Here is a 26702-nt window from a genome sequence, read left to right as displayed (position 1 = left end):
GTGGACTTGTTCAGAGATGTGTCCACAGAGACATCCTGGCCATCGTTACAGAATGGATAATTGTATCCCAAGTCTTGAGACCTGCATTTATAGAGTAGTTGGAGGTAATGCTGAGTCTTGGTAGCTAGCTGGGCCTGGGAGATTGACACGAACAGATTCCAGCGCCTGCTTCAAGCAGCCACAGGTAAAGGATACAGAGCAACCAGGGCCTTTGCTAGGGCAGGACTGGACTGTGCAGCCAGAGAGTGTGTAATTCAGGGCACCTGTAGCCTCAGCAGTACTGCTGTGGGAACCTTGACCTCTGTGGGAATCAGTCAGTGAACTCATTAGTTCAATCCCAGGGACTGCTGAGAAAGGCAAGCCTGAGAGTCCAGGCATTGCGATATGGTTTTATTGGAAATGCATGGGGTTGATTTTGACCTTGCACAGCTTCTATGAGGCACAGTTTCTCTATGTCTACATCTGTTTTACTTTTCTTGCCATGTATATGTGTACCCGCTGTTTATAAATCATGTCTAAGTCTCTAAACTTAGGACAGAGAAAGTTATAATATCCCCTCCACCAATAACTTTTAATTAATTAATTAATTAATTAACATCCCAAGTGCAACCCTTTCTAGGGCCCTACCCCATTGAGACCCTCTCCCACTCCCCATCTCCTTCTTCTCTGAGAGGGTGGGGCTCCCTTGGGCATCAACCACTCTGGTACATCAAGTCTCTGCCAGATTAGGCACATCTTCTCTCACTGAGGACAGACAAGGCAGCCCTGTTGGGGAACAGTCAGCCTACAGCTTTAGAGAGAGCCTCTGCTCCAATTGTTGGGGGACTCATATGCATATTGAGCTGTACATCTACTGTATATGTGCTAGGGCCCTCACCCCAGTCCATGTGTGTTCTTTGGTTCCACCGACAACTTCTATGACCTCCTTGGTGGGGAGTCTTTGTAACTCCCAGCAATGCTGCTGTTGTGCATTGAGATGCATGGTCATCTTTTTATTTGTTTCTGGAGGGAACTTGATGTGACCTCCAAGCAATAGGCAGAGAGGCAGAATATTGATTTTTGCCTTGACTGTATGGTGGCTTACCTTGACAGTTAGCTCTCAGTTTCCTCACCTGGGAAATGGGAATGCCATCCTTCCTTATCTTGAGTGTGTCTTAGGGTTGTGTTAGTGATAAAGCCCATAGGTAGGGAAGAGGCTTGTAAGCAAATACTTTTTCCAGAGTTCTGAATGATTTCCTTGATAGAGATCATATGTTTGTTATTGGTGGGAAGAGTCTACACTGGTTGTTTCCAGGTTCTTTGCATCTTATTGAAGGAACTGAAGTAAGTATATATAGATTGCAAAGTAGCAGGAAAACTTTATTCAAAAGCAAAGTGAGATTATGGACCAGAAATGTGTTGTTCAGACTGATAGTGGACCACTGAGTGAAAAAAACCCCAACTATTTTAAGGACCTTGATTCTTATTTGGGACTTCCTCTTGGGGTGTTCAATAGAAGGACGGGGTTTGTTGCTAAGGGTGGAGCAGGCAGTTTTGTTTGGCTTGACAAGCTTGGATTATGCTTACTGTGCATGCCTCTTCCCATGATGCTTCTCATTTTAATCAGATGCACACTCAATTATGCATTGGTAAATAATGGATTCTTCTTAAAAGTTCACTTAGAGGATATAACTTTCCTTTTGCATATATGTCCCCCCCACACACCAACTGAAGCCCGATCAGCATATGCCTCCTCTGCTTTTTATGTTTTCTTTGCATATTTATCTGTGTTAGGGTGTTGGATACACTGAAACTGGAGTTAGAGTCAGTTGTCAGCTACCATATAGGTGGGTGCTGGGAATCGGACCCAGGTCCTTTGGAAGAGCAGCCAGTGAGCTCTTAGCACCTGAGCCATCTCTTGTAATCATCATCTTAAGATATGTGGGACATGTTTAGACAGAAATGGAGTGATACCAAGGGGTTGCTAAAGGTAGTAACTTATTTCTATTATTAAAGTATGTATGTATGTATGTATGTATGTATGTATGTATGTATGTATGCAGCCAGATGCATATGGGAGCTGCAGGTTGTCAATAGATTCAATATACACTGTTAATATGTATGCACAATACATACAGCTAAGGGTCCTAGGTTGCCAAAATGCATTGTTAGAACAGATATGTTCATAGCCCAAACCAAGTGGAGTCCTAAGTAGCTAAGGTATTCTCATGCTTCCCTACTTCAGGTTAAATGAACCAAATCAAAAGATCCTCCATTCTAAATGTCCTATGATTTTGAAGTTTTACTGTTCTACCCTCACTTGGGATTCCTAAGGACTCTCATATGTCTTTACTTAGTGGGAATGTATTTTGAACAAGGAGGAAATGTCCTTTGGTCTGAGATGAAATGATATGATTTGTGTACTGGGCAAGCTGAGTAGGAATGCTTAGGGCTTAGAAGTGAGTTTAGCATCTCTGAATAGATTGCAAAAGCTACCAGGTATACATGATCTCCTACCAGTAATTCCAGGCTTGTTTTTAGTATCTCCAGTTTAGGGGCCATGTTGTTTGAGAAAGTTTCCACTCTGGACTTCAGACTGAGGATGAATGCAAGTGTACCTTGAGGCAGGTAGAGGAGATGGAACACAGACCACGGCGTCTTATAGTTCTGATCTGCAGCATGAAACTGCCACTTACTAGCTGTGTGGCCTTAGGCAGTTTACTTAATTTTTCGGATTCTATTTGTAGGACTGAGTCCCAGTGAACACTGTGTGAGATCATAGATACTGAAAGTCCAGTGTAGCATCTACAGTCCCTGAATGTTTAGCAAGCACTTACTATTGTTACTCCGATTTATCACAGAGTTTTGAAGGCTATCACTCTGGGGAAAGAATTAGATTTTCTACAGGTGGCCATATGTCAGGGCATCACTCCACATGTGTTCAAGAATGCTTCGAGAGAGCAGCCTGAACATGTTTTGACTGTGCATGATGACCTTCTCATTGGGAAGCCCCGTGTAGCAACAATGCCCATGAGGCTCCAGGTTTCTCCTAAAAAAGGTTTTTCTTCTCTCCAGCCCCCATTGTCTGTCTCTTCTTTCTAACTCATCAGACCTCACTGTCAGTTAAAAGAAGTTCCAGCTGAAACCATCCAGGGTCAAACAGTGGGCTTTTGAAATAGTGGCTCTTCCACTCGTGAATGAGGAAAGTCAGAGACATCTGGGCTCAGCTTGTGGGAACTGAGGCTCACATTCTCTTTGATAATGGTGTACAGTTTAGTTAGTGCAAAAAAAGCTGCATGAGAGAGAGAGGGAGAGGGAGAGAAGAGGAGAGAGGAAGAAGGGGAGAGGGGGGTAAGGGGAGAGGGAGAGGGAGAGGGAGAGGGAGAGGGAGAGGGAGAGGGAGAGGGGGAGGGAGAGGGAGAGGGAGAGGGAGAGGGAGGAGACAGTGATTCGACCTGGCTGTGCCACTGCACTGTAAATTCAGTTGATGTTTCCCTTCAGCTCCTAAAAGTCCCCAACCTGAGAGGAGTAGGGGAGCTGTAGATACATCTTATGGGAAATAAGTGCTCCATTTTGGTATAATGTTGGCTTCTTTTTGCATATATCTATGTGTGTAGTGTGAATGTTTGCTTGCATATATATATATATATATATGTATATATATATATATATATATATATATATATATATAAGAGTGCACATGAAGGCCCAAAGCTGATGTAGAGAGCTTTCCTTGATTGCTTTGTACTTAATTACAGGGTTTCCCAATTGTATGCCGAGCTTGCCTATATAGCTAGTCCAGCTAATCAACTTGTCCTGAGAATCTCTGTCTCCACCTCTGAGTGCTGGAATTAAAAGCTGGTTGCCGTACCTATCCTGCATTTAGGATCATAGGGATTCAAACTGTTCCTTGCAGAACAAGTGCTTTAATGCCTGCGCCATCTCCCTAGCCTTCTTGTTGAATTGTGTGTAGTAATGATACAACAGTGAGTGGAGCTGAGTTAAGAAATGTCCAGACTTGAGCTAAGAACTCTGTTGCCAGGCCTTGGACAAAGAACACCAGCATTTTGGATTCTAATCATCTTAGATATGCAATTGGAAGGTAATTTTCTTCCTGTTGATGCACATCTGCACACCCAGTCTTTGGAGGAGGAGGCTGACTGCCTTTCCTCCAGGCTGAAACCTTTTTTTCTACTCCCTGACCCTGATGCTTCTGGCCATCCCTTTGCCCTTGAATTTTCAGTTGCTTCTAATCACTACAACTTGGTGTTGCAATTTTCTAGCTCTAAAGTTTTCCAGGGAAATGTGATTTTCTTTCCTGTACAAGGTCAGTGCCCTTATAAATGGATCTGAACTGGCTGTTAAGACTAGTAGAACTGGAAGCGTCAGGCATAGTTCAATGGTACTCATCTAGCACGCATGAGGGGTTGGGCTTCTCATCTCCAGCATAACACACACACACACACACACACACACACACACACACACACACAATGTATCTGGGGAAGGTACCATTCTCATAAGCAGATTCTGGAGCCTAAACCAACATAGGGGCAGTGGGATAAACTCAGACTTGGACTTGGAATACCAGATAGACATGGCTGTATCTACTGTTTATTAACTGGGTGACCTTGGGCAAATTATAAAACCTTGAGCTTCAATTTCCTCAGCCGTATCGCATCGGATAAGAGGATCAACCCCCAGGGCTGGTTTCGATGACTGAGTGAGATAAAGGAACCAAGTCTTTAGAATACCAGTCTGCTTTCTCTTTCCTTAAGCATGTTCGTAGGCTGGTTGATCAGAGGCATCATTTTCAATCACTAAGATATCTCGGGGCTCTGAATGCTGTGAAGCATGAACACTGCCTTTGGTTCCTGTAAGGGCTAGGAGGGAATTGGAGCCAGAGAATTAAGCTTGCCTTTTGGGAAATGCTTCTGGGAGAGGAGCCGAGTAGTGAGGAGGGCATGCCTTGTTGGGCAGCCTGCAGAACCTCCTGTGCCCTAGAGGTCACTCTGGGCAAAGTCTGTCCAGATGCTGGAGGAAGCAGAGGAGAGGGCCCACTGGATCTGGCCAGGAATCGAAGGCGGTGACTTCTCCGCAGGAATGCTCCTGGGCACAGCCTCTCTTCACTTGGCTTCTGTCCCACATCTGCCAATAAAAATTAAGAAATTGATTTTCTTTTGTTTGCCTCTGAGGACCAGGCTCTTTTTATGAGATAGTAAACGGAATCCCTCTCTAAGCATGGCTGGACTTTTAATTGTGTTTGTTGTGCTTCCCCTTCTTCCTGTTTATGAGTTCCTGCTCCCAGATTTGTTGATGCAGAACTCACACACCAGGGACATGTCAGTGTTTGGTTTTTATCAGTGGGAAAAGCTTGAGGTTTTTGAAAACTCACTTTCTTAATGCAAAGGTTGAGTTGTTTAGCTTCGTGCCGACACACTGAAAAGGCACCAGGCTCATTCAGGCTTCTTTTACTTCTCATGGCCTGTCTTGTTCAGGGTCTCACTCCACGGACAGCTGGAAACGAACGTGCATCTTTGGGGCGAAGGGTAGAGAGGAGGCACTGCGAGATGAGTTGCCTCAATGAGACCAGCACAAACTTATCCTCTGAATGAAAGATCACTTTTGTAGAGGTGTGTGCATGCTTGTGTGTGTGTATGTCTATGTGTGCATGTGTGCCCATGTGAGTGTGTGTGTGTGTGTGTATGAGTGTATGTGTGCATGTGTGTTCATGTGAGTGTGTGTGTCTGTGTGAGAGTGTGTGCATGTGTGTTCATGTGAGTATGAGTGTGTGTATGTGTGAGTGTGTGCATATGTGTCCATGTGAGTGTATGTGTGTGTATGTGTGTTCCATGTGAGCGTGAGTGTGTGTATGTGTGTGTGAGTGTGTGCATATGTGTCCATGTGAGTGTATGTGTGTGTATTTGAGTATGTGCATGTGTGTCCATGTGACTGTGTGTGTCAGTGTGTGTATGTGAGAGTGTGTATGTATGTGTGTGTCCATGTGAGTGTGTGTGTGTGTGAGAGTGTGTGCATGTGTGTCCATGTGAGTGTGTGTATGAGTGTATGCGTGCATGTGTGTTCATGTGAATGTGTGTATGTGTGTTCCATGTGAGTGTGAGTGTGTGTATGTGTGAGTGTTTACATATGTGTCCATGTGAGTGTATGCATGCATGTGTGTCCATGTGAGTGTATGTGTGTATGTGAGTGTTTGCATATGTGTCCATGTGAGTGTGTGTGTGTGTGAGAGTGTGTGAGTGTATGCGTGCATGTGTGTTCATGTGAGTGTGTGTGTGTGTGAGAGTGTGTGAGTGTGTGTGTGAGTGTGTGTATGAGTGTATGCGTGCATGTGTGTTCATGTGAATGTGTGTATGTGTGTTCCATGTGAGTGTGAGTGTGTGTATGTGTGAGTGTTTACATATGTGTCCATGTGAGTGTATGCATGCATGTGTGTCCATGTGAGTGTATGTGTGTATGTGAGTGTTTGCATATGTGTCCATGTGAGTATGTGTGTGTGTGTGTGTGTGTGAGTGTATGCGTGCATGTGTGTTCATGTGAGTGTGTGTGTGTGTGAGAGTGTGTGCATGTGTGTTCATGTGAGTGTGTGTGTGAGTGTGTGTGTGAGTGTATGCGTGCATGTGTGTTCATGTGAGTGTGTGTGTGAGAGTGTGTGCATGTGTGTCCATGTGAGTGTGTGTGTGTGTGTGTGTGTGTGAGTGTGTGTGTGAGTGTGTGTATGAGTGTATGCGTGCATGTGTGTTCATGTGAATGTGTGTATGTGTGTTCCATGTGAGTGTGAGTGTGTGTATGTGTGAGTGTTTACATATGTGTCCATGTGAGTGTATGCATGCATGTGTGTCCATGTGAGTGTATGTGTGTATGTGAGTGTTTGCATATGTGTCCATGTGAGTGTGTGTGTGTGTGTGTGTGTGTGAGTGTATGCGTGCATGTGTGTTCATGTGAGTGTGTGTGTGTGAGAGTGTGTGCATGTGTGTTCATGTGAGTGTGTGTGTGAGTGTGTGTGTGAGTGTATGCATGCATGTGTGTTCATGTGAGTGTGTGTGTGAGTGTGTGCATGTGTGTCCATGTGAGTGTGTGTGTGTGTGTGTGTGTGTGTGTGTGTGAGTGTATGCATGTGTAGCCTAGGAATTGACCTTAGGTGTTCTTGCTTATCATTCTTCACCTCTCCAATCTGAGACAAGGCCACTCACTGAGCCTGGAGTTCACTAACTGGCTAGACCAGATGTCCAGAAAGTCCTCAGAACCCCCTATTTTCATCTCTCAGTGCTGTAATCACAGACAGGCACACGGGTTTTTTTTTTTAATGTATGTGTTGGAAATCCAAATTTAGGCCTCATGCATGCACAACATGCACTTTACCCATTGAAACATCTCCCCAGCCCTTGCAGAAGTTTCTTCAAGAGGGAGTAAAGCATTAAAATGGTCTAAATGAAAAGACCCAAAGAATGTGTTAATTATGGAGAGTCAGTATTGCCCCCACCAAGCTTAACAGCTTAAAACAACAGATCTGTATCTCCAAGATCTACTGGTCCCACTCAGAGATGCTAAGAGACTGGAGCTCTGCCTCATGCTCTCCCACGTGCCAACACTGGGAGAAGGAAATGTGTCCTCATGGGAGAGCCGAATCTTCTCCACTGATTACTAGCATCTAAAGGAGCAGAGGAGAGCGCTGCATGCCTTCCAGGTGTGCAGAAAACTGCTGTACCTCAGATGCCTGGAAGCACTTGGCAAATGTGCTCCCATGACCACAACTCCTAAAAGACCTTTCAGAGTGGGTAGAGGAGGTTACCCTCCCTTCCCTCTTTGGAAAGAAGTTTAAGGATAAAGGAATGACCATATATGTGAATGAGTTATGGACCTTCTGCTTCAGAGTTCAGCTCTAAACTCGACTGATCAAAGCTGCCTTTCACAGGTGAGCCCAGGGCTTGCAGATACTTGGTCATTTATCCTTAGCCACATTGGATCAGAAATCTTATATTCTATATAGGCTCTTGCACTCATACCCTGTTCTGTGTGTGTCCTAACAGGCCAGTTAAACTGTGAAGGTGCTGACTTGATTTTCCCCTTCCACTGTGTATGAGCCGTCCTATCCCCCTTTCTCCCTTTGTATTACTGAAGACAGTTTTCTCTGAAGTCCTCAGAGATTTCCCTGGAACAGCCCTGCTCCTGAGGGTCCTCCTGGTGACTTACAGCCCTGGATCTTTCCTCTGCAATTGGAGTTCTGCCCACCTGGATAGGAGTTCACTATGTGCTCTTTCTAGGGTTACATCTCTGAGAACCCAGATACCACCATGGAATCAGCCACTTATAAATATCTCAGTCACTCCCAGGTCTCCACCAGTTTGGCTCCTTCTCCTTACCTATTTCAGATATGGGCAGCTTCAAGAAAACAGTGGAAAGTTCCATATGAATCAGAGGCTTTTTTCTATTCTTCTTAATGGTCCCCTTTGGGACACCTTAATAAATTCTTTACTTCTGTAATCAAGATAAGATGGGACCACAAGTCTGTGACTTTTACTCTGACTGGCATGAGAGCTGTCAGAGTTGGAACAAAAATTAGCTTCTAGGGTGAAATGTTGGTGCCTCCACTCATAGGTTACCGAAAGGGTGTTTGTAAAAAGGTTTTCATGTGGTAGGAAGACATTAATTTATGTGTTGCCGGGGATTGAAGAGTCTCATGTGTGCTAGGCAAGTTCTCTACCACTAATACAGGCCTGGCCTGTTTTCCTCTTCAAACCTTGTTTTGAGGCATGGTCTCATTATGCAGCTGGACTCTCTGCAACTATCAATCCTCCTGTCTTTGCCTCCCCAGTGCTGAGATTAGAGGAAAGCATCATGGTGCTTTGTTGAGAGGCTTTTTGTTTTGATTGCAGTTCTGAGGATCAAACCAAGGGCCTTTCATATGCTAGGCAAGTGCTTTACACTGAACTACATACTCTCAGAACAGAGGTTGGCTTTTTCAAAACATTTAGTTTTTTTTTTAATTTATTATCCCCGCTTTTAGAGAAATTTTAGATTAACAACACTGAATGGAAGGCACACAAGTCCCCTTATTGCCTTTGTCCTCATATATGCACTCCTTCTTAGTTATGAACACAGCCCACGGTTATACCATGATGAATCTGAGACTTGCCTTATTTACCCAGGATCAGGGCTGCTGTGTACTCAGAACAATCATCTCCAGGTAAGCCCCATGGTGCCATAGTTCCATTCAGACACTGCTAGTTTCAGCCATAGGCAGGCAGGGATGATGAGTTTTAGTTCACATCCTTAGGAGGAATGGGTATATGCTCAGTTTATTGGCTTTTATTTCAGAGTGAGGATGATTAAGAGGGTGTTGTATAGTAGACACTGGACTGATGCTACCATGTCCTATTCCGATTGTGGACATGGTTTAATAAGAATATTTGGCAGTGCTGGGCAAAGATGATGATGAATTATCTGCAGTCTATCTGGGTGAGTGCAATTGAGGTGATTTATCCCTCTCCCAATTTTCAGGAGTCAAGGAGAATACCTTTCAAATACATCTCAGGCTCTTGCCATTAAAGGTAGCGGCTTACATGGAGTATAGGGTGCGAGAATGCATCCTTTGTCCCTTTGAGCAAAACATTTCTACAATCTTCTCCTCCTGCAGGCAGTGCCAGGAGATGGTTCTGTGCGCAGGCCCTAGTGTGTGTGTGTGTGTGTGTGTGTGTGTGTGTGTGTGTGTGTGTGTGTGTAGAATCCATGTTGAAAATTCATATTCTCTTCCCCTCATTCCCAGGACTCTTTTTAAACTGTCGTTTCATCTTGGTGTAAAATTTTACTTTTTCTTCTTGGTTTTATTTCTTTCCTTTCAGTTTTATTTTTGGAAGATTTTCTTGACTTCCTAAACTCTTTATCGACTTCAAAATGCTCATGACTCAAGGTTTCAAAGACCCTTTCCTGCTTTCAAATTGTTCACCTCTTAATATTGCCTTGTTTAACAGATGTGATGTCCTATTTACGTCTTAGACCATTGGTTCTTGTTTTCATTTTCTGAGCTTTCTGCCTTGTCTATTGGTTCTTGCTTTGGTTTTCTAAGTTTTCTGCCTCGTCCATTGCCCCTGTTTCTGCCAACTTCCGACTGCCCATCTTGTGTGCAAGGAACTCTTCTGAGATATCTGGTGGTCTCGCATACAGCACTGTCTCTCTGTATTTAGGAACTGAGCAGTGGAAAGCTGAAAGGATTCCAGGTTGTGTGCCCGAGGTTGTCATGCTCACTGCCAGCTTCACTGCGAAAGGATTCCAGGGTGGCTTTTCATCAGGAAAAGAAAAAAAAAAGTCAACATCTGGAAGCCTTCTTTCTGACTTTCTGTGGATGGGTCTTCTCACATCCTCTAGTACCAGGATGAGTGGATATTGGAAAGTGGTAGGCAGGCTGTGCACAAATGTGATTGTTGTAGGAATAGGAAGAAAGGGCTGAGCTCTGTGCTTCATCCAAGTACTCCCGTGTCCTTTGATTCATCTTCTGTAGGAATACATTGCTCCTCTTTGGATACCTTCCTCCTGGTACACACACTCCCAACAGGGACACGCCAATAGTGCTCTCCCATTTTGCTCTGAGTCACTGCCCGCTTTTGATGTATTTTTCAACTTCCCAACTTCCCAAATGTTGTTCAAATGTCTTGCTTATTCTCATCTCTTTCTCCTAGTGCAGTAATATTTCTTCAATTCTTTTGTATTTCAGTGATGGTTTTGGGGGCAGCTAATACAAGGGCTTAGTGTTCCTCATTTCACTGCAACTCACCATGGAAGTTTTTCCCAATGAGTTTCTGAGGAACCTGTTTGCAGGACCACATTCCGTTTTGCAAGACAGGTGATTACTCTGGGTATTTGGGCAACCACTTATTGCCACTTTTGTACAGAGTCTCTAGACACCATCAGCCATTTGTCATGGGTTGGAATAAGCCTGCCTGTGCTGACGGAGTGGAATCCAGGGTCCGCCGTTTGCATTTACCAGTCTTCCATTTAGTTCTGCCTCATTGGCGCTTCACCTCGCTGTTTGATGGGAAATATTCTCTCCATAAACTTCAGTAAGATGTAATGGATTTCTGCAGTGGAAATATTGTTCAAGCCGCAAAACCAAATCGCAGCAGGCGCTTTGTCTGGGGACCCTGTGTCTAGCAAAGCAGCCACTTAAAACGCCAGTTGTACGAAGCCACAAACAGTCACAGCTAATTCCCTTTACAGGGGTTTTCATTGTATGTATGGATGAATCACACCACCAAACACAATCATTGTTCTGCTAAGACTGCAGCATTAATTATCTCTGTCAACTTGTGCTTGGGAGTCACCTACACACTGGGTTTCTTCTTAGAGTTAGAAAATGGAGTGGTGGGGGTGGGGATGCAATTGGTGATGATGTAGTGTGCATGCTTTGTAGTCACTGGGACAATGTAGATGTTTCAAGAGTAGAGCAGCTATCACAGCTACACCAGGCTAACAGTGGTATAGCCTAAATACTGTCATTTGCAAAAAAAAAAAATGGCATAAGAGAGGCAACACTGTAAAGAAGATAGTACAGAGACCAGCAGAAGCCATATCATATCCTCTGGAAAGTGAATGGCCATGCTGAAGGTCATGGAGCCTCCAATCTCCTAATCATAGGTTCTGGTCATGGCTGTATACCACAGCACATGGAGAACCGTAAGAATCTTGATGCCCAGGTGGCACCACAAACTACCTAAAAAGAACTTTTGAGGTGACACTGGAGTTTTGCATAAATGCATGTGTGTGGATCTCTCTCTTTCTCTCTCTCTCTCTCTCTCTCTCTCTCTCTCTCTCTCTCTGTGTGTGTGTGTGTGTGTGTGTGTGTGTGTGTGTGTGTGTGTGTGAGGTTAGCATTGGGTGTCTCCCTTAATCACTTTCTACCTTATTTTCTTTAGAAAGGGTCTATTAGCTGGGGTTCTATGGCTAGCCAACATGTCCTAGGTATCCTCTTTGCTCTGCCTACCCAGTACTGGGATCATAAGTTTTACCACCATGCCTGGCTTTTATGGGGATGCTGGGGACATAATGCAGGTCCTCATGCTTATGAGGCAAGGGCTTTAGCCACTGAGCCATCCCCCCAGCTCTTCAATAGTGGTGATTTTTTTTTAATGCTCCAAGTAGACGAGGGGTTGGTTCTGTTTTTAAGCCTTGTTACTGCAGTGCAAACAAAGAAACTTATGAGTTTCATTATTTTGAACTAATTTGAGTTTGGGAAGAAATTAAAAAAGATTTATGTCATGGTTATTTCAATTCATTTTTATTTTGGAACTATTTCTGTGACCGAGAGTCAGTTATTTTCAAGGAAATTAATTTGGCTAGAGTTGTCAAAGTTGAGAAATCAGGGATACTGAGCAAATATTTATCTAATGGATAGTACTCTTCTGAAAATAAGATGGTAACGTAGTGAAGGGTCTGTAGGCAGGCCTGGTACTGAATGGATATGACCTCACTGAATCCTATGTCTCCTGTGATTTGTGCAGGTCCTGTGGCTGTTATCAGTGGGGAGGAGGACTCAGCCAGCCCACTGCACCATATCAACCATGGCATCACTACACCTTCATCGCTGGATGCTGGGCCGGATACAGTGGTCATTGGCATGACTCGAATTCCAGTCATTGAGAACCCCCAATATTTCCGTCAGGGACACAATTGCCACAAGCCAGACACATGTAAGTAATAGGATTGAATTCTGTCCTCCCCACTTTTCTTTGTAGGGGGGTGGTATGGAAGCAAACCATGTCGCTGGGGTTCTGGAACCTTCTAGGGTAACCTTTCACCTACCTACCTCCCGCTTTCTAGGAGACCCTCCCTCTTGGTCTTTAAGTGCAGAAAATGTCCCAGATAAGGAGATGCCAGTGGACAGAATCCCTAGGGAAGGGAGGGTCACAGTCTATGTTTAGTTCTATCTTTTATTCACCTGGATCAGCATTGCCCTGAATAAGGAGAGGTGCTCCTGTAAGGTGGGGCACACAAAAAGAGGCTGGTCTTTTCTGCAGACCCAGCCTAGCTGTTCAAACACATGGCCCGACTCTATCTGTACAGCAGCCTCTGAGGTCATCAGAAGATCCACACAGGCCTCCATGGGAGGGGAAGCCAGTGAGGGCAGTAGGTACCTTTGAATAGAAATGGCTCTCTAGCTGCCCAGCCCAGCTCCCAAAATATGCACTCCCTAAAAGCATTCCAGCCCAAGCTATAGGGATCCCCTCTTCCTACCAACCAGGGCAACCATCTCCTCCATGTTGCTCACCTCCTGTTAGTTTCAGCGACTCTCTTTATATTTCTTCTGCGCCCCTGGTAGGTCCCCTCTCAGCTCCTGAGGCTGTGATGGCTTGTCCCTCCACCCAATATTGTTTTCCTTTCTGTGTCCCCCAAGCTCAATGTGCCCAGTGATATGAATGCACAGCGTCCTCCCTTCACACTGCTCCTGCCTCCCAGGGAATAACCCACTGCTCAGCAGAGTGCAGAGAAACCACCAGGGAGCGAGGATACCAGGAAGGGATGGGAGTAACCTCTTAGGGAAAGGCCTCACCATACAGACATAATGCCAAAGACTGTGAGTGACCCATTCCAGCTACTGGGATTTTCACCAGTGGCTTCTTTCCATGTCTCAATCAGTCTGAGGTAGGCATAGGAAAAGGTATATTCTAGTCTTGTTCATCCCCCTGGTCTGAGCTCTCTGTACTTGAGTCATACTCTTCAAAGCTCATAGCGCTTGCTGCTGCTGCTGGGACTTCCAGCAGCCCAGTAGTAGGTCTTGGGTCATCCCATCAGCCTTCATTTCCATTTCTCTGGCTCGAGATTTTTAGTGAGCCTTACCACACTGAGCAGAGCTGTTCTAGTGGCAGCTCAGGCCATCGTTTGCCTCCATATCTAGAATCTGCTGTAGTGTTTTGTCAGAGGCTTCCTTTGCATATCATACACAGGGTACCTGGGTTCTAGATCAAGGTCGGGCATAGGGAAGAGATAAGGTTTCAGATCTATAGTATAAAACTGCAAAGAACAGCACCATTCCTAAGTGCTTGTCTGGGATCAGACTTGTCTAAACTGGCTGGGGGTAGCCAGGAAAAACAGTTCTCTGTAGTGTTCTTTGGCCATTGATGTTTTTAATATAATTTTTTTTGTTTTTTTTACTGTTGTTTGAGGTACTTATCTTCTGTAAAGTCCCTGGAGAGAGTAAATTAGAAAATTCTGAACCTATGCTCCCAGAAAATATTGGTGAACTTATGCTTGCAATATTTTATCAGCTAACCTATACGCAACTTTCCATGTTGTGATTTTATTTTAAAAAAACCACCTTAGTTAACAGATATGACTGACTCATTCACATACGACTCAACTAATGGCTGGTCAACACCCATCTTGTACAAAGACTTCTCTTTAAGACACTTGACCACTACCTTGTGTTTCAGAGTTATGCTTAGATGCCATTTTAAGGCAACATTACCAACAAAAACACTAACATAGTCTATGAAAAACATAGTCTGGAATAGACCACCAGAAGGGTGTACTTGGTTATAGTATGAAAATTAGAACAATAATTTTAAAACATGTTGCATGTGATAAATATAAGCAATTTTGTCTACTAATTAAAAGTGTACATACACACCTATCTGTAGACACACAATTAAGGCCCTGTTCAGCCTTTGCTGGGAATGTTCACATAGAGACATTGGTTTCTGGATTGCAGATAAGCTTTAATGACCAGGCGAATTCCCAAGTACAGACTCTTGACTGAAGAGCATCGCAGTCCGCTCTGAGTGGGTGCTCTGGCCCATGGATATACAGAGTCTGATCCTGGGGTCATATCTCTTTACTGGAGCTTTGTTAATCATGCCATCTGCACAAGTATAAGACAAGGATGAATCTGATTTGTGCGAGGGAGGGAAGTTTCTTTTGAGACACCAGGACCTTTGTCTCCTGGGAACTCAAGAGCTGTGGAAAAAACTGAGACCAGTTGAGTGTCCTTGGATGTCAGGGAAAATCTCACAGCTAAGGAGCCAGCCCACCAGGAAAACCATGGAGCTGGAGCATGCAGCATGCAGAGCTCTCCTTCTGGAACTTGTTCTGGTGTGTGAGCCAACATGGTCGTCTAGACAGTGAGCAGGTAGAGGTTGGTGGACATAGATCCTGGGTTCCTTGGCAGAGACTTGGGTTGGAGAGAACAAACAAAGCCTTATCACAGGAAGATCCTGGGTTGATGCCAATCGACCAAGCCCCTTGACCACAAGAGAAGTGTCCTTTTAGTGCTGCAGTCCATTTGGCACTATCAATACTCAGTGGATAGCTAATTATTCTTAGAAAACGTGTGTGGTACAATAAGCACTTTGCAGGAGCATTGTAATTGTATTTGGCTAGTTTCTCCTGTGATTCACACAAGCAGGGGCAGAACAGCAAAGGGACAGTGAGTCTCTGATTCCCAAGGTTTCATCCCTCAAGGGACCTAACTCTGTGATACAACCCTGTGTACGATGAGAAGCCATCGTAATAGTTAAAGCCATATGTGCTTTGGCACTCAATAGACAGGAGCAGCTACAGTGCTTATGCAAGACTGGAATCATGCCTTTGGAAAGACAGTGAAAATCGGGGTATTAAGAGACCAAATTATTTTTATGGTGGATTCCAGGGCTTGCCCCACCAGATAAATGATAACCTCCCTTGTCCCATTTTAACATGTATCACTTAGGAGTGTTGCAGGGACATAGAGCTTCCTGGGCTGCAGGCCTCATTACCTAGCCTCTATAACAATGGATTAAGCTTGGAGTGCCTTTTCCCCTTCATTCTTGTGTTTACCACAAGTCACGGGACCTTTCTGACCAGAATGATTAGGATGCTGGTTGGCTTCTTCCTTCTCGCTTTCTATCTGTCTTCAATCTGGTCCACAGCATTTTTCATCGCGTGTCAGGCAGTAAGGATATTTAAAGATCACCTGGTACCAATCCCTTATCAGATGCTTGCGTCCCCCTGCTTATGTTCCTAACAAATGCGCTGCATCTGACATTGTCTTTATTCTGAACTCATTCAGGCTTTACAGGATTCTGAAAGACCTGAATAAAGATGAAGCTGCTTGGCCCCGTGAAACAACCTGAGCCTAATAAGTCCCTTGTTATTTATGTAAACATTCCCAGATTCTCAAAAGCACTAGACAGTGGAGATAGCTTTCCCTGTCACATGGCTGAGGGTCTTGGGCTAGATCTTACAGAATGAGACAGAATGGACCTGTCCAAACGTCAATGATGAAATGTGGGCATCATAACATTAGGTCTTGAATTTCCTTTGTGTATCTTGTGGGCTTCAATAAAGTCAATCTTTGAAAGGCCTGGGCTTGCTATCATCTGAAAAGTCAGGCTTCTTCTCTTTCCCATAGGCTGGGGGAAAAGGCATCCTGGTTGTCTATGAAGCCTAGGGTTCTCTGTTCATTCCTTTTCATAGAACCTAATTTCTGTTGAGGAAACAGGCTGTTGGCGGGGGTGGGAGGGGTGGGGGGAGGGGATCTGCTTCCATCTTCATCATCCCTTTGGTCTTCAGGTGTCTATGTTTGCCTTTGTTCCCAAGTAATATTAGCCACTTTCCCAGGGTCAGTGCCCCACAGCTTGCAAACAGGGCTATGTCTCCAAGTCTGGCCCCTTCTTCCGCTTTCTTCCTCAAAGACCATGTTTGTCTGTTTCTTCTACTCACCATGACAACTTGTGCTGTGATGGAATTGCTAGTCCACTTCTTGAGCCACATCCACAGGATACTCAATGCTCTCTTTCTTTGATCTCTTTGCACAGCTGGAGCAGGTTTCTGAGTCTCTATTTGTCTTAGCATCTGTGCACCATACTGGGAAGATGTTAGCTTCTCCACTAAATACACACGTCGGAAGGGTTTGTGGTAGGCATTCTTCTAGACTCTAGAAAGGGGGAAGCAGACACATTGCTGTTACCCTCTCAGTTTCACTGCTAACCATAGCTAATTCCTAAGACCCCCTATTTCCTAAACCTCTCCCCACCCCATTATGCCTTGTAGATTCTGCTTTTGCCTGTTGCTTTTGGCTTCCAGTCTTTATCCTTTCTTTTCTGACTGGCAATTCCTTCCTAACTGTTATCTGTATTCCCTGTTTTGAAATAATACACACACACACACACACACACACACACACACACACACACACACACACACACACACACAGAGTATAGCATTGTCCCATACCATTTTCTTCCTCAATATACTGCGCTATAGTAGCATTTTAATTCCAGACACTTGTGAGTCCCTCCCAGGCTCACTCTATCCCAACATGAGTTTTCTTCTTTGCTTATTTCTAACCCATGGCTTGCAGAAAACACCATGTACCAGTCTTGGGTGACTTTAAACCAGATGCTAAGTCACCCTGTCACCTCTCACAGAAATGTATACTGTTTCCCAAACAGTGAATTACTTTCTTTCCAGTTATAGCATTTCTACGATGTAATTGCCCCCACCCATGCATGCACTCTCATTATGTGCTCATGTGTATGCGTTATGTGGTTGACTAGAGGACAACTTTAGGTAACACTCCCCAGGCTCACCCATGTTTATTGAGACAGGGTCTCCCTTTGACCTAAAGTCAGCTGAGCACTTTAATCTGACTGCCTAGTAGGCCCTGGGCACCTACTTATCTCTACCTTCTGAACATTAGTATCTAACTGTTTTAGTTTCTACTGAACACACAGAGTAAAACTAAGGCCGAAGAGACTAACAAACATGTGTCAGATGACATTGTAGTTTGGATCTTGAATGTGCCCCCAAAGCCCATGTACTGGAGATTGAGTGCTCAGGGTAGTACTCTTGGGAAGTGGTAGAAACATTAAGAATAGTCTAGTGGAAGTTCTAGGATACTGGGGATATGCACTTAAAAGGTACTTAGTGACAGTCTTCTCTCGCTTTCTTTTCCAACCTAATCATGAGGTGAGTGATTTTGGCTTCACTTTATGTTCTTTACTGCTGTTACCCCAAACCTTTCCAGAACTCTAAAATCAATAGGTTCAACTTTTGCCAGACCAGGACCTTTTGAACAATGAGGCAATCTAAACATTGTCTCTTTATAAATTGATGATTTTAGGCATTTGTTATGGTTATGAGAAGTTAATAAATATGGGTGGCTTATGACCTAGGCTCTTGAGCAAGGTTACTGATATGCAACCTCAGCATCCAGACCAAGTACTAGGCTGATGTTTGATGTGTTTTATCTTAAGTTACCAGTAACTGGCTTTCCAAGGAAGAGCCTGCTACCCCATTTTACAGATAAAGCAACTGAGGCTGTATAAGTTTTGTTGGTTTGCTGTAGATCATACAGCTCCCAAAATTGAGCCTGGGATGATAAAAGCAACAAATAAGAACTATGGGGCCTACCCTCTGTCTTTATTCATCAAATCAGTTACCTAGAGTTCTAGAGTCCCTACAATCCACCATACCTCCTGAATGTATAGATAGCCTGTATAGGAGTGAGGACAGTTTCTGTGTAGTATGTTCAAGGTTGACCAGAATTCTTAGTCACAAGACTGGGTCAGTCTTTGCCTGGTACTTATAACCTCTTTGATTAGAGATTCGAGATGCTAAGGTACCATGTCTTCAGGTGAGGTAGTAGCTACTCCTGTCATTAGGTAATAATTTCTTCTTAAAATAGATTTAGGTTTAAACTGGAGCAAAAAATAGAGTTCTCACATGTCCCCATTTATTCTCCCCTCCCTATAACAGTTTGCTGCTGTATCATTGAAATCTGTCATGAGTGTGGTTCAGTTTTGATAGGTGATAGCATTATGATAATATTAAGAAATTACTGTTAGCTAAAGTCCACAGTTTTCATTAAGAGTGTTTCCTGGTGTGTGTCAGTTCTGAGTTCTGATCTAAAAATCTCCTATATTTCATACCCCAAATCCCTAGCAAACACTGATCTCTTTACTGTTCCCATTTTTTATGTCATGTCTTTTCTATTTGTCATATAGTTGGAGTCATTCACTTAACAGTATGCCCTTAAAGTTATACATGTCTATCCATAGCCTGTTAGCTTCATTATTGGGTAACTTTCTAACTTCTCAGTAGGCTACACTTTTACCACTCAATTGCCTACTGAAGGACATTGTATTGGTTTGTTAGAGCACCCCCAGATAAATCAGCTTCACAAAACATAATGTGCTGTCACAGTCTGAAATCAAGATGCTGGTAGGGCATTGTTTTTACTGGAACCCTTGCAGATCCTTCTAAGCCTCTCAGTGTTTGATGAGACAGCCAGCACCTTGGCTGTTCCTCAAATTTGCAGGTGGATCACTCCATCTATCTTCGTGTGGCTTCTAACAAGGAGAGCAGGCATATAAAATTAGGGGCCTGCTCTGCCCCAGTGTAGTCACTTAAAATAATCATGCCTGGAGTTTCTGTACTTTCACATGAGTTCCAATTCTAAGGTACCAGGAGTTAAGGCTTCAGAATAAAATTTTTTGAAGTGGGCAGTTAATAGCTTCATCATTTGTGGTTTTCTCATTTGGAACAATAAAGCCATATAAACATTCAGGTGCAGGTTTGTGGGTGTACTTATGTATGTAAATAATTAGGAGTAAGCCTGGATCGTGTGCTCAGAATATGCAGCCTTATAAGATACTGTCAGACTGTCTTACAAAGTAGAGGCACTAAGGCAGGTAGTTTCTGCTTCCCATTAGACTGGCCTCTGCTAGTCATCTCCTGTTTCAGATTCTTTGCGGATATGCATACCCATTCTCCGTCTGCTTTCTGAAGTGTCTTCCACTCTGAATTGTCCCAGCAGTAGATGCTGACACAGTTCTTGTGCCTGTTTACACAGACTAATGCACACCACTTTCGTCTCGTCATGGTCAAAGGCCAGTTGGTGTGCTCCTGTCAGAGCTGGCCCCTTGGCTCACCAGTGTACTCAAGCTGTCAGTGAATGTTAACAGACTTTGGTGAGTCTTTTCTTGTGGGTCAATTTCAAACTTTTGATTAGCTATTCCTTTTTATGTACCCACTATTTTTTAATTGTTTTCCTTATATTTTTTTTTGAGATAGGGTTGCTCTGTGTAACCCTGACTGTTCCGAAATTTTCTCTGTAGACCAGGCTGGCCTCAAACTCAGAGATCCACTTGTTTCTGCTTCCTGACTGCTGGGATTAAAGGCACATACTATTAGCACTTTCTTTTCTTCTTTGTTTTTTCTGAAGTCTTGCCAATGTCTTCATTTTTCCCATGTGACACCTTCAAGCTGGCTCCCCAATTCTCACTTTCCTTGTGGGTCTCGATTTTTGAAGGAAAGTCCTGCATTCAACTCTGAGCCGCTCCTGGCTGGCCAACCTCATGTTCATTCCTTCCTTCCACCACAGAGGACATGGAAGCTCGATCTGACATCTCCACAGCCCCCCTCTCTCATGAGATTGTCAAGACTCCTCTATCTGTTGGTTTTTTGCCAAGTCCTTTTCTCTTTTGTTCACCTGCTCAGTTTACAGACATTTTTTAGTCTCATATTAGGTATAGAAGCTGAGACTAAAGTGCAGGTCCCACCCCTTTCTATTTCTTCAGCCATAATATATCTGTTTAGAGTCTTATGGCCTCCTCATTTCCCAAAGACAACTTCCCTGTAGACTCTCCCACTCTCACCTATGAACTTTCCACACCAGAAAACAGAGCCAAGGAGACTCAAGCCTGTGGCCTTTATGGGGTTGAGTAAGTGGCTTGTCTCCTCCTTTGCTTCTGGGCTTATTAGTCATGGAACTTGCCTTTTCTGGAAGAGAAACTGCCAGGGCTGGTTTCCCAGCTGCAGAGAGGAGCGCAGAGCCTGTGTGTGCAATGCAGTATTAATAGTGCATCTGCATGATATAGATTTCTGTCAACCTCTGTACTAACAAACATCGCTTAGCTCAGGGTAATGATGGGTGTTTATTCCCTAGCCACTTAGCTCAGCATCACAGACTTGCACATGAAATATAGAAAATGGGCTTCTTTGTCTGGGAAGAGCAGGCCTCTCCTAGAGCCAATATCTGAGACCACAAGAGCAGCTGTAGCAGCAGAGGCAGAGTGTACCTTTCTAGCTTTTCCTTCTGCAGAATTTCAGACTGGCCTTACTAATGGCAAGAAAGGGCTCTGGTTAAAGGGCTGATCTGGGAGCTCCCTGAAGTATGCAACTGACAAAGGAAGGTTACCATATTTGAGGAGGGGTGTGCTGCCTGTGGCTGATGGGTGAGGTGACACTGGCAAGATGTGACACGGTAGGGATGAGACCGATGTGGAGGTGCGGGGTTCTGATGTGCTCCTCCTTTCTTATGCTGGTTGATCTTGACAAGCACCCTTAGGGGAACCATGGGCTGAATCTTGATGAAGGCATCAGTGATATGTAGGTATTAGATTTTGTTAGTGTTTGGGCATTCCAAGGCCCAGATTTCCAGACAGTAGTTTGTGGAATGTTTTAAATGAACGTAAGCTAGGATTGCTCATCTCTGGTTTCTCTCCCATCCCATTTTCAGGTTTAATTGGGATGTTTAGCAGATCTCCGAGAGGTCTGTGATGCCAGGTTTGGAATATCTAGCTTCCTTTCTATTTTGAAGATCTGGAGAGGGCCAGGACGGGACATCTTGGGAGTCAAGGGAATTAAGTCTTGTTAATTAAGCTGAAGTGCAAATATAGTCACACACTTGTCTTGAGGCTCTCAACCCCTAGAGAATACCCATTTCTAGACACAAATATCCTCATCCCCTGGGTATGATACAGCTCAACCATACTGTTTTGTGATAACACATACCCCCTACATCGGGACATGAAATTAAATATCCATATTCACTCCAAATGATTTAAAAACCCTAAATATACCTGAGCATGCATGTCAAAGGTTTAACCACCTGTCACAAAGAGACACTCAGGTTCATCTCCTTGGGCCAAGGCCGCCTGCCTTTCGGTTGATAGCTATGACCTCGTCTGTTTTGTACTTCACGGCCATAATCACATACTTAAAGTTAGAAACTGCATGGTCATGCTAATTAAGTAATGAGGTATAATTATGCTCACTGTAAATACATAGTAATTGGATAAAAAATGTACTTGGGGGATAAGGGTGTACTTCAGGGTTGAAGGTGAGGAATGATAAGGTCTCCAGCCATCCTGGAGGATGTCATTTCATGGTACAATGTGAGTCCATGGGGAGCTGTACCCAGCAGAGTCAAATGAGTAGGCTGTGAAATGGGTACTTTGTTTCCTTTCCAGATGTCTAGATGCAGCAGGACTCTGTCTTCCTGGTGTGTTCTAGCCTTAGCCTTTTCCTTAGGGAGTGGGAAGATTGACTTCCCTTCTGAGATTTTTTTTTGCAGCTCATTGTTTCTCAGAGATAAGTTTACTTTTCTTCTTGACCAATTGCAGATACAGAGTCTGTATAAAGATATTATTATTATTATTTATATTGATATTATTATTAGTTACTTTTCTATGTAAGTATGTAGAAGAGTTCAGAGGTTGCACTGAGCATCTTTCTCTATCATACTTCATTATTTGAGACAGTCTCTCACTGAACTCAGCATTAGCTAGATTGGATGAACACAAGGGAGGAGAGATACACCTGGTTCTATGTCTACCAACCCCAACTCTACTGTAGGGTTCCAGATGGGTGTGACCATGTCTAGCATTTTTATGTGGTACCAATGATCCAAACTTGGATCCTTGTGCATATGCAGCTGGCATTTTTCTATTGAGCCATCTCCTTAGCCACTGATTTAGAACTTTAAAGGGCAATAATTCTGAACTAGTTGAGACACATAGACATCATATAGTAATCCAAAGATGGGCTTTATAACTGAGCTGAAGATGGTTGCTTGGACTTAAAGCCAATGTGAGCTATTCCATGCCTTTGCCAAGCCTTGAACTTGTGACACACAGGTATTGCTGCTTCTAAACACACGCGATCCATCCAGTTTCAGTAGGAGGGATCACAGTCTGCTTCATCTTTTGCATTTCAAAGTCTAGAAATGCCCAAGAAGACTTAGCACACAGAGAATTCTCTATGAATCTTGCTTAGACAAGAAATGCGATGACTAATGATGATCTCTGCCTTGTTCCTTAGAACAATCCTTTGCCCTTCCCAGCAAATAACACAAACACAAAGGGAAGGATGTGGGAGTTACCTTCCTTGTTCTCATTTTAGGAGCTGAGTTTAAAAATTCAAGACAAAGTGTCTGCAGGACTGGGGAGATTTCTCACTAATCAAGAGAGGTCACTGTGAAAGCATGATGACTTGAGTTCGAATCTCCAGCCAGGCCTGACTTTGTATGTCAGCAACCCCAGACTTGGGGATGAAACCAGGATGATCCTAGGTGCTTGTTGCCCAGTCAGCCTAATCAAAACAGTGAGAATTTGGTTCACTGAGGGGCAGTGTCTTAAAAGATGACAGCAGAGAGCAGTAAAGTTTGATAGTCCCAATTCTCCTCTGGCTTCTGCGTAAGTGCACAGACAGGCACACCTGTGCATACACGTGCACACACATGCATGCATACTCCCTCCCAAACACAAAAGAGGAAAAACTATTTGTTAAAGTAATGAAAGTAATAATAAAACAGTTAATCTATTTAAAAGAGCAAGAACAATCTCTGTCTGTGTCTCTCTGTCTGTCTGTCTGTCTCTCTCTCTTACACACACACATACACACACACAAACACATACACACACCACATACATACACAGACACACACAAACACATACACGCACACCACACACACATACACACACACACACACACACACACACACACACACACACACACACACGCACACACACACACCCCTTTGGAGCTCGGAGCCTCATATGAGAGAGAGCATGTGATGGCTGTGTTTCTGGATCTGGCATCCTATGCTCAATGTGCTTTTTTTTCTAGCCCCACCTACTCACCTGCGAATTTTATGATTCCACCTCGGGTGACTTGGGAAGTCTAGGCAGTAGAAGTTATGATGACCAGTAATGATGTTCGTGGTGTTTAGCTTTATTGTAGCCATCATCAAAATGTCCATCTCACATGGCTAGATTGTGAAGGTGAGGAGGAACATGCTCATGTGTTCACCAGTCTATGCTTTCTAAAGAGAATTCTTATTTTTAAAAAGCCGGAAAAGGAAAAGAGGCCATATCCAATCTTGAGGGCAACAGGTTCTCCATGATTAATTGTGGTCACTATTAGGATTCTCTTTCCAGAAGACCTGTCCAGCAGAAAATGACTATCATTTTCACCATTTCTAGTACCTGTGAATGATCATGCATCATCTACATGGGAGGATGGAGGATGTACCGAGCGTGCCAGGATGCTCATGTTCACGTTGTAATCTTTACCCAATGCTCAGTCACTAAGACCCCAAGTTCTACTCTCTCCTTGGCCAGGAACCCAGGAATCCAGTTGTCCTTGCATCTTCTTCTAACTTCCTTTAGTTCAGGATTTCAGAAATAATACAGAGGTGCTATAGACATTTCCTATGTAGCTCCCCCAAATTCTATGGTCCAATACATTTGGGAACACTTATTGCATATATGTCTTCCTGTGGGATTCTTAAGTCTTGGGCACTAAAATTATTTCAACATCAAAGAAGGACATTGGCCTGGGTGGAGTGTCACATCCTTAATTTAGCTCTTAGGTAGTTCAGGAAAGAGGATAGATTTGAAGTTACCTTGACTCAAAAACCAAACCAATAAACTGGGTCTTCAGTTTTCCCAAATGTATCATACCACGAACTTGAGTCAGAGCTTTGCTTGTCTTTGTCTCTGTAAACATGAACAAGCAGTGGACCATATTCTAACCATCCCAGAGTTTGGTGTCTCCTGTTGCCTTCAGGCAGATGATGTCATTCACTCTGAAAATGCCCAGATGGATCTGACCCCTTTTTGCACAGATAATATCATATTTCTTCTTAAGCTTCTAGGAGGGACAGGAAGAGGCTGCATCCAGTGGCAATAATCAGAGTTAGGATGTGGCACTCTTTAGGATTTCTGGCAGAGTACCAACGGGCCCTATTTACAGGGATCAGGAGTCATTTCCTATTCTGTACCTAGGAGCCTCTGCAGACACTTCAGACACTGCCTGACATCCATGTCAGGAGATACTGGTCATTGCCAGAATTTCACTGTGTTTCTCATTTCTGGGCAGAGCTGACATTTCAAGTGGGAAATCTCCTAAGGAGAAGGGCAACCCAAGGTCCAGATAACATTCAGGACCACTGTCTCCTGACCACTGTGTGGAAGGTAGAAACAAATGCTCCTCTCTAGAAGGAAATATGATGGCCTTGGTGCTGAGTGGCTGGGCCAAGCTCTTGCAGTTGAGTGAATGAACTACACCACTGGTCACAGTGGAACTTTATTCTGCAGAATAGACAGTGATATGGACGTGGGTTGTCCTAGCCTGCCTCGTCAACTATGGCCATTATGAGATGAACTGCTAGGAGAATTTGAAAATTGTTAATCAACTGCATATAGTCAGACATGTGATTATCCTTGCTTACAAAAATCATTGCAAGTTTTGCTAGAAGTACCTTCTCAGGGGATCATCAGGTTAATGCTCACCAAAATGTTATGCTCTCAAAGTTTGTAGTTATTTTCAAAAAGCTAAGAACTTTGCCCTCTTGCCACTTTAAGCAAATCCAAGCAATAGCATTTTATACTCAGATCCACAGCTTCAGAGATATTCTTAGAAGTCAGAACTGCAAAATGTTGGGTGTCAGAAAACGGTTGATGCAGATGAGCTCAGGGCCCTGGAAAATTTCTTTTCGGGTTAATTTGAACTGGAAAACTGGGGACTCAACTAGAGAGCACAGTGAGATTCACAGAGGGGGTCATCTGTTCTCTCGAGTCTATGGTTTACTTTCTCCTTTTGTTTTGCTTCATGGAAGCTCATCTCTCCCAAACACATGTGTGGTACTGCTTAAGTGCTGTGAACTGAGGTCTCCTATACCCGTGCCAGCACAAGGGCTTTTAGAATCAGGGTTTAATGCCTATTACTGTATCTTCAGATGCCAATGTATGTAGCCTGAGTCTTGGTCATATTATGTTTTGAACATTTGATTATGTTGGTTAAGATATTTTTATCTGAAAGTAATAGGCCACAATTCTTCCCTGCTAGGCTTAGATAATAATGAACTTGATAATAATTTAGATCAAGTAAATAATTCAGAAAGGTTCCAAGTTGGATTCCAGCTCTGCTGTGTTAGGATTCTCTTTCCTATTTGTTTGTTGGTTTTGATTTACCAACATGGTAACACCCCTTATGGTTTGAGATTGAGATACTTTTTTTTTCCTGTGTTCATTGGCAAGAACTATGTCACATATTTATTCTAAAGCCAGCCACTCCTAAGCACTTTAGGCTCTTCAAGAGTCTATCCTGGATCTGGGAATGAAAGTCATTTTCTCTGAGGTATGTATCCCCTTATGGGAGTGTGGAGGGAGTGAACCCATTCATATAATCAAGGTTCTTCCAGGAGAACATGATAGTGACCATTAGAGGTGAGGGGAGATCCTCAGTCCCACTCAGTGAATAAAATGTGGTGACCTACTCTTCAGCTATGCTAATGCCTTTCCTTCTTAGAGTGAGAAGGAACCCTAGAAGGTACACATGGCAGAAAGATGAAGCACTGAGCCCATATGGTTCTTATTTTGTATCACTGTCCTTGTAGGGAGACAGTACTGGTCATTTATGGTTGCTGTTATCACTGTGGGACTGATGGC

At 43.7% G+C, this 26702-nt stretch overlaps 1 protein-coding gene across 10 annotated transcripts in view; it reads left to right on the top strand.

Moving 5' to 3' along the window:
• Ntrk3 (neurotrophic receptor tyrosine kinase 3) overlaps positions 1-26702 on the top strand; it is a 381715-nt gene that overhangs the window by 206719 nt on the left and 148294 nt on the right. For all 10 annotated transcript variants that reach the window (XM_087551652.1, NM_019248.2, NM_001270655.1 and 7 more), the window contains 1 exon segment: positions 12492-12680. In XM_087551652.1, coding sequence (XP_087407778.1) covers positions 12492-12680 — 189 coding nt within the window.

The sequence above is a fragment of the Rattus norvegicus genome, chromosome 1, assembly GCF_021556685.1.
Source record: "Rattus norvegicus strain SHRSP/BbbUtx chromosome 1, alternate assembly SHRSP_T2T, whole genome shotgun sequence".
NCBI classification, from domain to species: domain Eukaryota; kingdom Metazoa; phylum Chordata; class Mammalia; order Rodentia; family Muridae; genus Rattus; species Rattus norvegicus.
The sequence above is the reverse complement of the archived record's forward strand: the minus strand, read 5'-3'. Positions and strand labels throughout refer to the sequence as shown.